Source organism: Poecilia formosa, unplaced genomic scaffold (assembly GCF_000485575.1).
Source record: "Poecilia formosa unplaced genomic scaffold, Poecilia_formosa-5.1.2 Scaffold504, whole genome shotgun sequence".
Taxonomy (NCBI): domain Eukaryota; kingdom Metazoa; phylum Chordata; class Actinopteri; order Cyprinodontiformes; family Poeciliidae; genus Poecilia; species Poecilia formosa.
Window position 1 is genome coordinate 29,403 of NW_006800443.1, and position 17,217 is coordinate 46,619.

Below are 17,217 nucleotides of genomic sequence, written 5' to 3' on the forward strand. Positions count from 1 at the left end.
AAAAAACGCAACTTCAAGCACCATAGATAAATTACCATGATGAAATTGAAAGCACCACCATAACAAAACAATAGCATGTATTATCATATAGATATTCATTTTAGTTTTGACTGGAATGATGCTGGCAGACTGTACTGGAGATGTAAGTTGAGTCTGTCTCCCTGGTTATACTTTCATGCAAAAGTATGGCGGTGATGCAGCAGTTCTGCAGGAAACAGCAGAGAATCATCTTAATGAAACACATCAACCAGACTACAGTTCCTATAGCTTGCCTTCATTATGATCACTCTCTATGTTGGTCCTCCTTGGACCTGATTCTCTTAACAAACCATTTTTATTGTGGTTTATATTTCCTTAAATACGGTGTTCTCAAATCAGAACACAGGTAAACACTTATTAAATGTAGAATTTGATTTAAAAAACAAAACTAAAAAGGGGGAAAAACAAGGAATAAATATAAACTCACCTTGTGTGATGTCATCACGGGCATGTGCTTATGAAAGATTGGTTTCGTGAGGGTAGATTATTCTTGATTTAAATACCTACCTAAAACGGACAAGGGCATCTTATTTTCTAGATGACAAACTACATAAGGAGAATTTAATCATACAAAAAGAAAAGGATGTGTAGTAGCTTTAAGTGTTACAGCATATCATTAAAACACTTGGATACAGAAAGTGGAAGGTAAACAAACTTTGTAACTAAGAAAGTAAATAGACACACATATAAATTTAGGGTTTATTATTGTCACCATAACAATAATGTGAATCTCTCTTTATTTTGACCATCAATTCAATCATAATTGTTCTTTTATCACAGGCAATAGTTATAATAGTGCACTTTTTATATTTAAATTATGATACAGACACTTCATGTTTTTAAACACCTTATTCTACTGACCCTTATGAATGGAGAATAGTTTACAATCTTAGCCAGGGCTGGGTCAATGAGAGTGAAGGTGGTTTGAGAAATGAAACCGAAAATGAAGGCGAGCGATCGTAGAAGTGTGTACTAACAGTGAGGCGAACAACTCTGTACATTTTGTCTGGTATGCGACGGGGTGGCGGGGAGTGAAGAGAGGCAAATGAGTGAAGGGAACGCTAAAAATGTGTAAAAGAGAAATAAACAGCGCCTTGCGGGGTTTGGCTTCGGTAGTTAATTTGATATGGTTAGGTTGGGCGAAGTCGCCATGCGGAATCAGCTCAACGTATATCTGCTGCGAAGCTTTAATCTCTCTCTCACTCAGTCATCAGTCACCAGTTCACTCAGATTCCAGATACCAGAGATAAGCATGAGAAGCTTGAGATTCAAACGTAAAGAAAACGAGTCAACACATCTATCAGAGCAGGAAAGGAAAATCAGAGTGAGTATGAGTGAATTAGATTGTTATTAAAATGGTTCTCATGACATGGAATACACTTTGTAAACCAACATATGGCAAAACCGAACTCTAAATTAAATATATCAATTAATAAATAACCAAATAAATAAATAAATAATCAAATAAATAAATGAAAAACTGAAACTCCTGCACTTTGTTGCATATTGTGCTGAATGGAAGACTGGTGAAGAACACTGAATGGTCTGGCGTAGTACTGGGGTAACATGGATGTCCGAGTTGCTACGTCGTGCTTGTCCAATGGCGTGACACTTGGAGATCCAACGCTTGGCTCGTTGGTGAACACTCAGATGAGGAGCGCGGGGCTGTTGGGAGATGCTTGCTTCCTGTTTTTTTTTAAGTCCTGTGCAAACCTTGTGAGTCCAGCGTCATGAAAATGTCCACTCATGAGTTTCCTGTTTTGTGTTTTTTTGTTTTTTCTTTACAAGTCAGTATGTGAATACAATGGCAAGAGGAGACAAGCTTCAGATGAGAGGTGCTTTCTGGTTGATCCAAAGGTCAGGAATGATCTTCTGATTCAGTCTGGGCACAAACACCTCCAACGAGGGTCAGAGATCTACTCACGTATTAACAAGGCCCTCCACACGACCCCTATAGCAATGTTCATATATCTGTTCAAACCAAAGCAACCAAAGCAACAAGGGTCCAATGCAGAATCATAGATGCATTGTTTCATACCGTCTCTGAGTAAAAAGGAAATACAAAACAACTCAACGTATGCCAACAACGTTCAGACTGTTTCTGCTGCCGTCTTCACCAATACCACTGTGCTACTGACATCCTCAAATAAAAGGAAATACATTAACACAAATAAAAACCAAAATAAAAAAATAAGTTTTTTCACATTCACTTACTTAGCTTACTTGTTGGCTTTCTTTAGATCAACAAAAGCCGCTGCTGGAACTCAAGGATGCAGTTTCTTAAGAGAAATGCGGAACCTCCTGGTGGCAGGTTGCTAAAATTTAAAGTTTTTATGCTGCAATACATTTACATTTCTCTCCAGATGGACTATTATCTGCGTGTTGCTTGGCAGGGACATGAGCGCCACCTTTAATTTAAGGAGTAAATTTTGGACGTGAACCAATGCTATGACAGACTATTTTATCCGGTCGTGGCATGCACATCAGCACTTCAAAAAATTTCAGTTTGATTTGGGAAGCTACATTTTTAATGGATGGATACCAAACTGCTCATTCTCACACTCCTTTTTTTAAATTAAAGGGTGGTTTCTTAAAATTTCTTCCTCTTTTAAAGGTAGGACTAATGGTGATCCAGAACATCAAGATTATGTTGGCAAAACAATGCAAGATGGGAGGGGAGAACGGCTCAATCCTTGATACGGTTAAGCACTTTCAGTAACGAAGTCAAGGAAGAATCGGGGTGGCTCGTAGCTCGCAGGGAAACTTGAAGGTGGAGTTATTACTGTCTGGTTTCTGGTGCAGCTCAAGCATCCTGCAGCGTGTTCTCTCTCTATCCTACGGTTGGGACTGGGTTCCGTTAGAGGACAGGAGGCGGGTTCTCTCTTTGGCCGAGCCTCTGCGCTGCAGGACTCCTCCGCTGCCTCCGATGCCTCCGCCGTCTGCTCGGTCGCCCCACTCGCACCTGTCGCCCCCACCCTCAGAGCGCCTCGAGTTTTGGCGGGTGGGGGTCCCGTGGGGACGACTGCTCTTCTCATCTGGGAAGGGATCAACAGAGCAGAACAGGAAAGTCACTCCCAGGGTATAGATGGTGCATTATTACCAATCCAATTAGATTAATCTCTGAAATTTTCTAGAAAAAAAAAAACGTGGAAATTTTCAGTTTTGAAAGTTGAAAAAATAAGATTCATTTCAAAATGTCCAAGGTTGAAAGGTCCAAATTTTTAAGAAAAGGGTCAAAGTTTGAGATCAAGTTAAAATAAATGAATTTCTGCTTCGCTGAAGTTAAAACTCATGGATAGGCAGTCTTACCACATAGGGCTTGCACCAGTGGCTGATCATGAGAGCTGAGAAGCTGGGCTTGAATCGTTTCCACCACTCGTCTGAACCTGCGACTCGGCCCTGTGGATCCAAAACCTTGTTGTTGAAATGTGCTGCACAAATAAACTTGACTGACTGAAATCTTCAGCCATGTTTTACCTAAAAGACAAACTTAGTCACACCTAATGAGTAAAAAGGACTAAATCCAGTTAAGGGTTTTCAAAGAGAGTTCTCATTTTTGTTGCTGGGAATAAACTAATAATGATATCTTGACCAACAAGTTAGGAACCTGTACAACTCTGAGAACCATTTTCAGACCTTTCATTTAAAAATATTACATGTTAATTTGTTGGTCAGCAGGTTAAAAGAAAATAATTCACAGTAAAATTATTTTTGCATTTTTAAATGAAAGAAATAAAAATCAATTGCATTGAATGCTTTCGACTTGGTGATTTGAAAGCACCTCTGGAAAACATTAAGAGAGCACTGCAAAATGATCCGTTTCTCTGATTTTACTCTTTCTAGGTACATGTTTGAGTAAAATCAACATTTCATTCGAAATTCCTAGCCAAAAATTTGTATTTACAGTATTTGAAGAAAATGAGAAATGGTGCTTTCATACCTCAAATAATGCAAAGGAAAGAAGTTCATATTCATTAAGAAACAACAATACTACTAACTCAGATGGAATAACTAGGAGGGATTCAATGGGGTTAATATATATATATATATAGATATAGATATATATAGATAGATAGATAGATAGATAGATAGATAGATAGATAGATAGATAGATAGAAATCATGTGGCTGTGACATAAAGCCTTCCCGTTTAAAAGTACGTCATTTGCCTGATATGAGGGAGAACGTCACGCTGTAGATTCCTGTTTCCCTCCTCCCCTCCCTCTCGCTCCTCTCCCTGTCCCGTTCCCTCTCGCCCTCGGAGAAGGCAATGTCCACTTGGAACTTGACGGGCTTCTGGAAGACGGAGGGACCGCCGGAGGACTTGTATTCTGCCCGGAAGCTGGTCTGGGAGATGACGCTGTGGCTGAGCGACGGGATCTGCGTGGTGGGGAGAGAGAGAAGAAGCAGAGAGACCGACAGACTTACGAGGCGGGAGAGGTACAAGGGGTCCGACGTGAGCATAGGGGAGACAAAGGGTGAGGGTGAGGACAGGAGAGACAGAGAGTGAGCCATTGGTGAAAGCAAAGTGCCTCGTGCCACAAGTGAGCGAGCTCAAACAGAAATTAAACAGAGAAGAGTGAAATAATGAGAAGCAATGAGGTGCACAGCATGAGAGTGCATGTGAATGCCTTTCTCCCCCAGAGAGTCATGCTCATGTACAAATAAAAGCTGACAAGAGAGCAGCGCGTAGGACAGACCGCATCAGATACTCACTGACAGGAAAGCGTGGACAATGTCGGCTTTGACAGAACTCAGCGGTTTGTCCCTGATCACCACGAAGATCTGCTCCTCTTTCTCCAAACCGATGAAATTCCCGAACCAGGACTTCTTGGCCAGCCTTGACGGCAAATTAAAAATTGCAAACAGTGAGCGAGAACGCAGGAGAGGCATACTGGGAGAATTAAAGAGCAGGCAGGAGTCTTACTCTGGGCTGGATTCTGGCGTTAGGCTGGACATGTCCTCTGACGTCGGAACTGGGAGAGAAAGATCTAAATTAAAGATAATTTCATAAACAGCTGGAAGTCATGGAGGTCGTATCCTAGATTCACCTTGTTTTGGTCTCATCACAAACACAAACCTCAGCGTACTTTATGGGTTTAAAGTAGCAACCAAAACATGTTGAAAACCAGAGTAGTTTAAGTGTGAATTCACCGTTATGTTCGCCTATTACTTAAAACTAGAGATGCACCGATCCAACATTAACTGTATTGGTCCCGATACTGAAAAAAATTCTAGCAGATGTCAGTTTCCATTTCTTTATTATTTATTTTACATTAGCTGTTCTACTTCTAATTCCACTGACTGAACAAATTAACATTGTTTTTACATGTTTGACCAAGTCTGTGAAGCTATTGGTGTAAAAGTGCTGCACTGGTGCAGAGTTATCAAATAAATTTGTAATTCAGTCCATTTATGTAAGTCAGTGCTGTTATTATGTATTGGATCATATCAGACGATACTAAACCTCAGATATCTGCGCCAGCATCAGAAATGAAAAAAGTGGATCAGTGCATCCCAGCTTAAAGTCTATGGTTGTAATCTGACAGAGGTTCATAAATACTGATTTATTGTAACATAACGTAGAAACTCACCTTGTAATTTGCGGCGATGGAATCGCGGCGATCCCAGCAAGTTGTTCTTGAAAGAATTGAGGCGAGTCCTCCAGTGAGCGGGGCTGCTGGCCGCCATGCCGCCGCCCCCTCCTGGGCTGGAGGGAGGGGTGAGCGACAGCGAGCCCACCCCGCCGCCTCCCTCTGCCCGTGATGAGGATGAGGACGAGGAAGAGGAGGGCGGGGTGGAGGAGGGGTGGTGGGGGTGGTGAACAGGGGTGCCCAACGGTGTGGGCAGCGGAGAGCCCTGGGGGGTAACCTGTGGCACAGAGTGGGCAGAGTTTGGGTAGAAACTCTTAGTCACTGACTTGAGGACAGAGGACGAAGGGAAGAAGAAGCGAGGGATGGGTGACAGGAGCGGGGAGGGGGAGGGCGAGCGGGAGGATGGGTTGTGCAGGGGCAGGGATTTGATGGCCTGCAGGTGGGGACGGTCGGCCGGTCCTTTGGTGGGCAGGGTCTGGGTCTTGGGGTTGGGGGACGCTTTGGGCTTGTCATGAGACCGTGCTGAACGAGGAGTGGTGGCGTTTCCCTGTTTGGACTCCTTTGTGAGGGGGGAAGCAGTGGCACAGGTGACGTCTGATTGGCTGAAAGTGAAGACGGGGCTCTGGTAGGACTGTGGGGGGTTTGGAGGAGTGTGGGAATGGTGGGGGGAGGAGAGATGGAAAACAAGAAAGAGAAGGGATGGAAAATGGAGAAAGGATGGAAATGAATATCATGCTTAATGACAGAAGAGTGCACCTTATGAACAGTGAATGTGCTCAATGCAAATCGAACTGCGGATTATGAAAGCTTCAGTTTCAGGGTTTCCCTCAGTGTTTCATAGGCCTGGCGGGCCACCAGGCTTTACTTTTGGTGTTTGTTTATTAGAGGTGTTTTATACACCAGTAACATTGATACCAAAGGCAGGTTGAAGAGTCTCTTTGGTGAAACGATTGGAAGCAAAATGGCAACATGGTGAGGTCAGAATGTGAACACATGGGGTGGCTGGGGTCAGGTGTGTTTCTCTATTCACAGGAACCACTTCCTGTCTTTACTGGTCTGCATGCTAACAACTTCAGAGAATAAAGTGATAAGTCACAGATTAAGGATCAAAACTTAGATTACAGTTTTCTGGCCGATCCCTGATAACCAAACTTTTAAAAAGCCTTACCTGCTGATTCCTATTTTGGCCAATACCAATTTTTTTCTCTGGATTCAACTCTTATAGCAAGAGAGTTGCTGAATTGGCAACAGTGGGGTAGCTATTGTTAAATACAAACGTGCAGACATGACCTGGTGGGCTGGTCTGTCAACAAACCTCTCTAAAGGGAGAGCAGAAGAGGACAGTGGTTGATTTTTAGACCTATGCAGAGGCGGATAAGATCAGTGGATATGATCGGCTTCACATGTAAAAAAATTGGCCAATCACCGATCTCCCAAAATTAAGAAAATCGGCACCGATAAATCGGCCAACTGATAAATCAGTGCACCTCTAATCAAAACAAGTTGGATAATTTAATTAGGATGAAATAACTGAACTGCAATACAAGTATTTACTTTAATTGTATTTTTTATATTTGCCTTTTTCAAGATGATGTTAGGTACTGTTAATAATGCCTTCCAATAATACATAATTACCTAGACATATCTTCAAATTTCCTGCAGACTTTAAACATTTTTAAACTCAAGATCACGGTAGGCCGCTGGATGACTGCCCTAGCATCCCTACCACTGGGGAAGCCCTGAGTTTGATTGTTTTATTCTTTTTCCAAAAACTATTGATATGAGAGGGTTTAGTGTTGTGGCAGAGACGAAGTTAAAGTGCAGAGACAGGACAGTGAGGCTGTTACTGTAGGCTTCAAATTGAAACTACTTTATTTCAGTAAACAACCACTAGTTGTTCTCGTACATGCTCAGGGAGGCAGAGAGATGACATAAAGGGAGAAAATGCAAACTTCCTGTTGAGAAAGATTTAAATTTGAGGAGCTGGAAGTGGTGTGATGATGTGTATAAATGACTGGAGACACTGATATATGGACAGTACAGAAAAGATTGTGGAAAGTTGATTCATATTAAACAGTTTCATCTGAAAATATTGACCACAAATTGATGTTGATATTTATCAGAGTGATTAGTGAGGGAGTTCGCTGTAAAAATCTACAGAAAATATCAATTATTGATTGCTAGAAGCAACTATCATCATTTCTAAAAGAGGCATTAGACACAAGATTAACACACAAAGATTATTACATTGTGTAATAAAGTGCATTAAAAGTCTGTGAAGTCCTTACCCTGGGACTGCTGAGGGGGCTTGAGGAGAGACCACTAGAAGCTCCACTGACTGAGCGAGACCTGTTGAAAATAACCAGCATAAAAGTGACAAAGAACAGAGTAAAATGAACTTTTAACGTCTATAAAGAGAGAATTTTGTGTTTAATGTACACACACTTACCTCTGACTGTGTGCAGCTGTGTCGAGGGCCCTGCGAGGTGGAGTGGGAGACCCCTGCTCCGTAACACTAAGGACTTCTAGGCTTTTCCTCTCAGGGCGACAGCGGCCATGACGCGTCAGCATGGGAGAGTCGACACGCTTCCGGGGAGGGTCTGCTGAAAAAACACAACGCGTTCTGTCAGCTTTAAACTGGATTTCCAACCAGTGCAGCAAGCAGGACAGCTCTATAACAGACCCAGTGTGGCTGTTAGTGGTTCTAATTACAAACACATTTTAAATGACACAGGGTCTTAAATAGGGACACGATGATCCACTTAAGAGGAGCTATAACAGTTTAATTGTTTGGCAAGATACGCAACAAGATACTATTGTAGTAATCAAGCATTTTAGTGATTATTCTGATAATTAATTAATTAATCGGATGAATGAAATTTTCTATTCCTGCAAATTTTTCATTTAATCACTAAAGTTCATTTTAAACAATATGCATTAAAAAATGCAAATAAATAAATAATTTATTTAAGTAAGAAAATAAACATTTATTACTTAAAGTACAATCAGAGAGCATTCATTCAAAGGATGCTTGATCATTTATAGAAACTAAAGCAATATGTTTAACACCACCATGTGAAAAGCTCAGTCCTTTCTGCTTGACCTAACATTGATACTGACATTAAATTTCTTTTTTTGATAAACCAATTAATAACTGGATAAAAAGATGCTTAATAGCAGATTTTATTAACATAATTTGAATGACCACTTTAGGAGTTCTCGATAGAATATCTTTACAGAAAAAGAATATTTTTCAACCTAAATGAAAAATGAATTGATTTTTGATACAGTGTTGGCCATTTGTTCTTTTAAAAAAATGGCATGTTTTAATGTCTGTATACTCCAGTTAATGATTATTTGATTACTAAATTAGCTGACAATATTTTTCATAATCAATTTATTGTGATTAATCTAATCAATTGGATCAGCCCTCCAAAATGTGGACACAAGAAGCTAATAAAAGCAGCTTCCCCTCTGGAGCGGTTCGCTCCTGCCCCCTACTGGCTCACCAACGTCATTGCGTGGAGGCAGGTCCTCGTCCTCATAGCTTGGGTACCGTTCCTTCCTGTCCAGCAGTAGGTAATAGATCATCTTCTCCTGGTTTTCTCTAAATATAAAAACAATGTCTCATACACATTTTTCGCACAAGATAGTGTTAATGGAGAAATAATTTTTTTACCTTTCTACCAAAATTTAAAGCCACATGCTTATGTTTAAATTTAATCTTTTCAAGATATGTATTTCTAAACCAATTAAAATGCTTTATTTATGCCTTAAAGAGTCAGTATTTTGTCTTTTCCAGGCGCATAGTGCCATTTTACAGAACAATCAAGTTACTATTTTACCATTAGTTGTTATAAAAATGTTATATATCAAATATGATGTTAAATAAATGTCACTAGGTGATTTAAACTCTTAAAATTGGGCCTCTCTCTCTAAAAAAACTCTCTTTCTGAAACTCTGCCTTCAGGAAGTCATCACAAAGTGGCTCTTCTATTAACCCTTTAACAACGTTTTTACCAGCTTTTTAGAAGTAGCTCCTACAATGAGCTCAGCAGATGTGCAGTTCTGCCAGGTGTTTGCTAATTGCTGTTGGCTAGTCCTGAAGGAGCAGAGTTTGGGGGGACATGGGGCAATATGTGCTCTGTAGCGTGGAAGCATGAGAGCTTGGAAACTGCAGCTCCTTGAAGGTGGAGCTAGACCCACCCAGACGTTTTGCACAGCTGAATGGTTGCCATGGAGATTAAAGGATTTCTCAAATCCCATATATCTCCAGGTATGTTTTTGATAACATTATGACATGACGTAAAGCTCACAAAAGTAGATATTCAATACCACCGCCCCTTTAATCCACTAAGATGACACGACAGGTGGATGAACACTAAAGTTCTCAGCACTCTTACTCTTCGCATTGCAAATCACGGGTAAGCTTGACTCGGTCGCGGAAACATCCTAGAGAGTGCATGCTCTCCAACACATCCGGGTCCAACTCGGTCAGCGACAGGATTCTCCGCACACACACCCGCCTGGGAGGAGGCTGCTCGGGACACGGCTCGTTACGACCGCCCCTGCGACACGACAAATCACAAACAACGGGGATTAACTTCAAAATATGGTGCAGCATCTTCTGACTGCAGAGAGAAAGAATGTTTACTTACTGATACCAGGAGTGTTTCTGGATGGCCTCTAGCTGTAAGAGGAACAGGGCAGATGGGGCCATTAGTTTCTACAGTCTGTTCACGGCCAGATGGCTGCAGAGCTGGGCTGAGTTTTTCTTTCTTTCTTTTTTTTTTTTTTGCTTTGAATATTATTATCTCAGAATAATGAATACCAAATCCAAGTTTACAACTTTACTCCTTGCTGGAATGGAAGAGAACAGAAAATTTCCAGCCTAGGGACTCACATCCTTCTAAATCCGGTCCTGTCACAACAAAATGAGACAGTGGCTGATTTTAACAGCTCTGTAGAAACGGATAAGATCAGTTTCTCATCAATAATCACCCAAAAAGAAGGACATCTGAGCCATTTTACTGGTGGATCCCAGTCAATCCTGATTGTTGATTAATGCTCTGAAGCTTTAATAAAACAGCAGCATTTACTCTCAGATTGAATTAAATTCAGAGTCAGTGGGACTGAACAGAATGCAATAGAAACACTGTTCCTTCCGCTTCACCATTATGCACTGCTATGTCTTGTTTTATCACATTAAAATCCTAAAATATGCACAGTCAAATCATATGTGGCATCATGGATTGTACCACTTATATTGATAGAGGAAAGGGAGTCAATTTTGAAGAAATATGGCCACCGTTTACTGAATTTCTCAGTAAACTCAGGAAATTAATTATGAAGGAAATTAATTCAGAAAATGATGCTTAGTGGTGACTTGTTCTTTTTTTGTTTTTCCATTATTTGTAATTACTTTGGGGATTAGATTGTTTAATGCATTTCCTATGTCAATTGTATCACTATCACATGCTATAAATGTAATTTTAAAATAAAGTTTTTATAATTTCGACTAGTGGATGCGGGTAGCGTACCGTGAGCCTCTTCTCAGGGTTAACCTCTATCATGCCTTTGAGCAGCGACTGGCAGTCGGGGGGGATGAAGTGCGGCATGTGGAAGACGCCGCTCTTCACCTTTTCCAGGAGCTGGCGAAGGTTGTCGTGGTCAAACGGCAGAGCACCCTGAAGGCAAGAGGGAGAGCAGGAAATGACAGAGTGAAAAACATTTCAAATGAAAATGAAACTGAACACTGGAGGTTAAAACTGACCACCAGAAGGGCAAACAGGATGACCCCACAGCTCCACACATCCGCTCTCCTCCCATCATACTTCTCTCCCTGTAAGACAGGATATTACAAATCTAAAGTTGATTCAAATAGAATTCACTTACTTTACCTGAATTATGAGTTACACAAGCTTAAACATGGCTACATTTCTGTCAAAAGAAACTCTGTAATCCATTTTAATCCCTGTACTTATTCTGTCTCCACCGACACTGTGAAAACAACATTTATTTCATGGAGCAGGATAATCTTTTAAGTGCTGAGCGCAGTGCGAAAACTCACTTTGACAAGAGATGAGCCCCATAAAAGCAACACAGGTCCAGATTTATCGTCAGTTTGAGAGATTTCACCTTTACCTTCAATGGTTTTCAAATCATTAGTGCCATCGCTGGGTGTTCAGCTCGTGTGGCTCAACGCGTTTGCTTCAGGATCAATAATTTAATCACATCATTTGCTCATTTCCATCACAGGTAAAGGCACTCACCCGTATAACTTCAGGACAGGCATAATGTGGTGATCTGAAATCAAAGAAAAACGTGTTAAAGGACGTGTTAATATTTCTATAAATACTGAGGTGAAGGCAGGAGTAGTGATAACTGCATAAAAAAGGGAATTAACAACATGGACTCCTCAAAAGAGTAAAAGCTAAGATGTGCTGGTTTTAGCTTCAGTGGCTAATGGAAAGTTCTGTTTCTGCAAACCTCACGTATTGGGAACCCCAGTAAAGATGCGTAAAAACCTTCAAATATTTGCATCTTTAATAGTATTAGCATAATTTTACACAAAGGAGCGCATAACACCACAGCATTCTCAAAATATCAGACTTTAAAAACTTAATATCTGGTGATCTGAAGAGTTTTGTCAGTTAAATTAAAATGATTTGGATTTTAGACAGTTTAATGATCCAAACTTTAATATGTAATTATCAAAGAAATGGTTCACCAAATCCAAAATGAAAGTTTCTTTTTTTTTTAAAGACAGATGTAAACGTACTGAATTACAAATGTACTTTATAACTCTGCACACTTAAATACACTGATAGCTTCACAAGCTCGGTCAAATTTATAAAAACAACTTTAATTTGGTCAATTAGAAGTAAAACAAAACATGTAAAAGTGACAAAAACAATAAGTTTGCTACTTTGGTCAAACGTAGAAATAAACTATAACAAACTTTCTTCCGAATGGTTCAGAAAGTGTAAATATAATGTAAGATATATGATAAAGGATGACATTGATCAGAGCACAAAACATAGAATTAGACTGTATAGATTGGACACATTGTTAACAACACCCAATGTAGATTTTTTCTCAATATCGGGACCGATGCAGATATTAATATTGGATCTTTAGTTTTAATGCTTTGCTCACATCTTTGCTCATAAATTAGCCTGGTTCTGTATTAACACACAGGGCTGGTACTGACCCGCAGCTGGTCTCCAACAGGCTGTCCCCCACCTGCAGGGAGGCCATACCGAAGTCAGCAATACGAATGTTGTTCTTCTCATCCAGCAGCAGGTTCTCCGGCTTCAAGTCTCTGTGGCTGCAAAAACACAACACGCACACACACACACACGCGCGCGCGCACACACACACACACACACACACACCCCCACACACACACACACACACACACACACATAGATTACAGACGGAAGAGGAAATCTATTTCTGACCCGGTCAAAAAAGATCTCAGAGCCAGAGCTCCAAAAGCGAAAAACCAACCAGATGGAGTGACTGTGGCAGAAATCCAACGCAGAGATGATCTGCCTGAAGAACTTCCTGGCTTCTTTCGGAGTTAGACGCCCCTTCTTCACCAGGTAGTCAAACAGCTCTCCTCCTGACACATGCTCCAACACCAGGTATCTGTCAGAACACCACAGTGAGACTGCATCCTTCAGCAGACAGAACTGAAATCCCTCTGCCTCAGGGATGTTTATATGGATGTGTTTATGATGTCCAGTTCCAAGACGGCTGACTCCTCCAGGTTTATATTTACTTGCATTAAATTAACATTTTATCTCCTTGGTGCTATAATAAACAAAAACCGTTTAGATAGGAGTTTCATTTTCACACCCACTGAAATAAATACAGCAAAAATATACAGCTGGTGACATTCTGATGTTAGCTTTGTTTGCTGTTATTTTTATGTCTCTATATTTGTCAGCTACAGAACATCTCAAACAAATTATTTAGAATATGTTTTTGCAGTTAGTATAAATGTTGAGACGCATGGGAGTCTTAAAATTATCTGGCTTAACTACTAAATACCAAAAGGAGAAATGAGAAAGTATATGTATTTAAGAAATAGTGCAGAAGATTAAAAAAACAGGCCTTGGATAAATAAAAGCAACACATTGGCTGTTGATGCAGATTATGTTGCCATTGTACGGCTTTTTAACTGACTCAATAAAAACACTTGTATGCTCAAGCAAGATTCGGGGTCACGACCCTTTTACATTTTTACTTTGTGGGTCAGAAGCTGGAAAGTTTTGGAACCACAGGAGCCCAAAATGATCTCAAAACGTCAATAATTCCTGGAACAAGATGCCCAATCCATGTCGGCACTTTGAGGGAGCAAATATTTGTAGATTTATGTTTACAATCTTAGCTTATAAAATCTGATTAAGGGCCACATCATTTTTAGACAGGGTCGTTTTTAGTGGCACTAAAACATGGCAGATAAATGTTTGAAAAATAAAAATGTCTCACCCTTCCTAAAGTAGTGCTGGTCTCCATCTAATTTGCAAGTTTTCATTATTATCATAACTTCTTATTGAGCTAGAATTGTCCCAAATTGCAGCAGGAACTCACAGATATTTGTTGTTCTCATAAACGTCATGCAGCTTCAACACATGCGGATGCTCGATCAGTTTCAGAATGGCAATCTCCCTCTCAACCTGGTTAAACAGAAGACAAAGACAAAAATGCTACAGAGCCAGACAGCAGTGATCGTTCTGAAGCATCAGAGTTAAAGTACGTAGACAATAAATAAAGGAGAAATGCCAGTAGTTTAATACAGCACGCAACATTGACAGTGTCCCCTTCCCCCACCTATTGCTTCACTGAAAAAACAAATTTACGGTAAAATACCAGCAGATGTAGTTGCCAGAATTTTTTTCTTTACAGTAAAATTTTTATTTTACCAGAAAATTGTACCATATTTATACGGTAAAATAATGGCAACCACAGCTGTCGGTATTTCACAGTAAATTGGAGATGTTTTTGCACACTGCCAATCAGCTGGCTGAAAGAAGGCTACTAAACTTCAACCTTGCTTAAAAGAGACAAATTTAGTCTCTATAAACAGTCAGTCAGTATCCTGACTAATCTACAAGCTAATATCAACTTGTTTTACTTGTGTTACTCTAAAAAGAGCGGAAAGCCAAACAAGTATAACTTTTAGCTATATAAAACTGCAACTTAACTGCAACTTAATATGAACTTTCAAAATAAAGCTCAGAAATACTTTTCAAATTTATAGAAGCCAAATTTATACGTTGAGTTTTACGGGGCACTCTTTTAGTTTTTCCAATTAATAATTTGGAAGCTAGATTTTTCAAAATCTAGCTTCCAAATTATTAATTACAAAAAATTATTAATTACAGAAATTACAGAAATTACAAGTACAGAAAGAGTTTAATAATTTACAAAAATCAATAACTAAGCTAGACCACTAATGAAAAATAAGAAATGGTTTACTCCTACATAATAATATAAGCAAAACAAGACTTTAAGTTGCTAAAGGATCTAAACTCAGAATGTAAAAAAAATAATTCTGATTAAAATTCCAAAACATAGCTCACAGAAACTTTTTAAAATAAAAGTCCTGCTTTTCAAAGGTTTAATTATCACAAAAGCTGGTTCCATATTCCCAATGGGCTTGAAAGCCCAAAGATGATGCGTTTTGGGCCAAATTCAGCAGCAAAAGATAGATTACACTTTGAGGCAGAAAGCAACAATACCACCCGAAAATTTATTCAGGAATACTAGCAGTCAACATTATAATAACTGTAATAACCAATCCATAATTGTGTTTTAAAAGTGCTATAAATAACACCTGCTTTTCTGTTTTGAGTAAAAGCAATTATACATTTTTGTTTTAACACCGTGTATTTTTTTGAGAACAGCCACGTACCTTCATCAGAACTGACTCAGACAGCTTCTCGCGGTTGACTATTTTGATCGCTACCTTCTGACCCGTAATACAGTGGATGCCGAGTTTGACCAGTCCTGAATGTAGAAAAGAGACATATATAGTTTTGATTCAATATGGTTCAGTTTTATATTGTTCATTCTACAATGGGTGTGTGTCCTCTCACCTGTCTGTCCCTTCCCCAGAGTCTTCTCCAGTCGATAGGGCCCAACATATTGAGCAGACTGACTCAGAGACAGTTCCTTACTCATACTGCTCCCACTGAAGGCTTAATACACAATTAGAACTAATACTGCACTGGGATTTATTGCAATTTATCTGGTACTGTACAGGTTTTACATAGGTTGGTGCAAGAAATTATGCTCAACTTTAAATTTCAGGGATATCACAGCTATTTCTAGTTTACTAACATGTATCATGAAATAGCACACAAGTCAAACCATTTGGAAATAAAATTAAGCTGAGATAAATAGTTTCCTGTTCTAAGACAGTAAAACAAAAATATATAGTTTAAAGCAGAGAAACTGGGATGACAGTTTGTACCGAGGCTGCTTACTGAGTTAAATACCAACCACTGTCCTTAAAATGAACATGATAAGGTACTGCAGGCTAACTAGAATGTTTTACGTATGTACATTAGCTTATTGGTGTAATTTAGTCACATTTATGACGTTAACTACATATATATGTCATTAACCTATAGCTGTAAAACAAGCCGTCTGCTTTAAAGCCTTTACTTATGTCATTTTCTGTTTGAGCGTAAGAACGAAATGTCCAACACGTACGCTTAGATGTTTGCTCCGAAAACGTGATAATAGTTATTTTTTCCTCAGTCAGGCCTGTTTTTACAGGTGCAACAACATGCTATCTGAGGCTAGCTTTAGCTTCGACGCCTCGACCAACGGCCGTCTCGCGCCTGTCACAAACACCGACCCCGCTTGAAGTTTCTCGGCGTCGCCAAACGGTCACTTTTATCGCACGGCTGCCACATTATCTCGGATTCTCGAGGTGAAACGCGCAGTCCTCTCCGGACAACCATCTTCTTACATGTATATGTATTTATATATTTGTTATATTTCATTAGCGTAGCGTAGTCCTCCCCCGTCCCCTGCCTCTGCTCGTCTCTGCCTCCCTACATCACTGCAAGTGGCGGATCACAGCATCTTCTTCCCCCTCTCCTCTCCTTCGGCGTGTCCTCCATGGGCGGTGACACATACAGGTGAAGCAACACCGCACAAATTAGCTTATCTTCCTCCTCGTTTCGGATCCCAGTTCACGCAAGCGAAAGGCCCCCCTTGGATGATACTCCGTTTTCTTGCCGTAAATCGATATTTTCGCTCCCCTCTTCCCTTCCTTCGCCCCGCTCGCATCAGCATCCGGGTCTCACTCGCTCTCCATCCTCTCTCCTCTTGGCTTCTCTTCCCCGCCCTCCTGGTCGCCTTCCTCAAAATACGCTTATCTCTGCATTCACCTCAGCACCTGCCACACCGTGGGCTCCGTGGGCCGCAGAGGACACCTCCCTCCCTGTTATTATGAAAAGACGTGTGTAAACATCGGCTAAGGCTGCGGATGGGACGATGAGGAGCTGCTGGCCCAGAGAGATTTCAGTATAACTTGGTAGGCCTGCAGTACTTTATTTAAC

General features: G+C 40.3%; 1 protein-coding gene across 11 annotated transcripts; it reads right to left on the reverse strand.

Moving 5' to 3' along the window:
* Positions 1–1,737: 1,737 nt before the first annotated feature.
* brsk1a (BR serine/threonine kinase 1a) lies at positions 1,738–16,964 on the reverse strand. Of its 11 annotated transcripts, none has more exons than XM_007579013.2 (19): positions 15,742–16,964; positions 15,558–15,652; positions 14,234–14,319; positions 13,145–13,285; positions 12,846–12,962; positions 11,905–11,938; positions 11,406–11,474; positions 11,173–11,319; positions 10,291–10,322; positions 10,036–10,200; positions 9,142–9,239; positions 8,082–8,235; positions 7,921–7,981; positions 5,633–6,263; positions 4,966–5,029; positions 4,755–4,878; positions 4,208–4,418; positions 3,349–3,438; positions 1,738–3,074 (listed from the first exon to the last, which is right to left on the reverse strand). In XM_007579013.2, the coding sequence occupies exons 1-19, from the start codon at positions 15,824–15,826 to the stop codon at positions 2,875–2,877; spliced, it is 2,604 nt and encodes an 867-aa protein (XP_007579075.1). In that variant the 5' UTR covers positions 15,827–16,964; the 3' UTR covers positions 1,738–2,874. The 11 variants fall into 11 exon arrangements, with proteins under 11 accessions (XP_007579075.1, XP_016520157.1, XP_007579074.1 ...); XM_016664671.1 differs by having other exon boundaries at positions 4,966–5,014; positions 15,742–16,963; XM_007579012.2 differs by having other exon boundaries at positions 1,738–3,086; positions 15,742–16,960.
* Positions 16,965–17,217: the final 253 nt, after the last annotated feature.

Coding starts and splice junctions, on each gene's coding strand:
- brsk1a (XM_007579012.2), bottom strand. CDS start 15,826: ATGAGTAAGGAACTGTCTCTGAGTCAGTCTGCTCAATATGTTGGGCCC. Junction 10,323..11,172: donor ACCCTGAGAAGAGGCTCACG/GTACGCTACCCG, acceptor TTCCTCTTACAG/CTAGAGGCCATCCAGAAACA. Junction 9,240..10,035: donor CGTGATTTGCAATGCGAAGA/GTAAGAGTGCTG, acceptor TTTTATATTTAG/AGAAAACCAGGAGAAGATGA.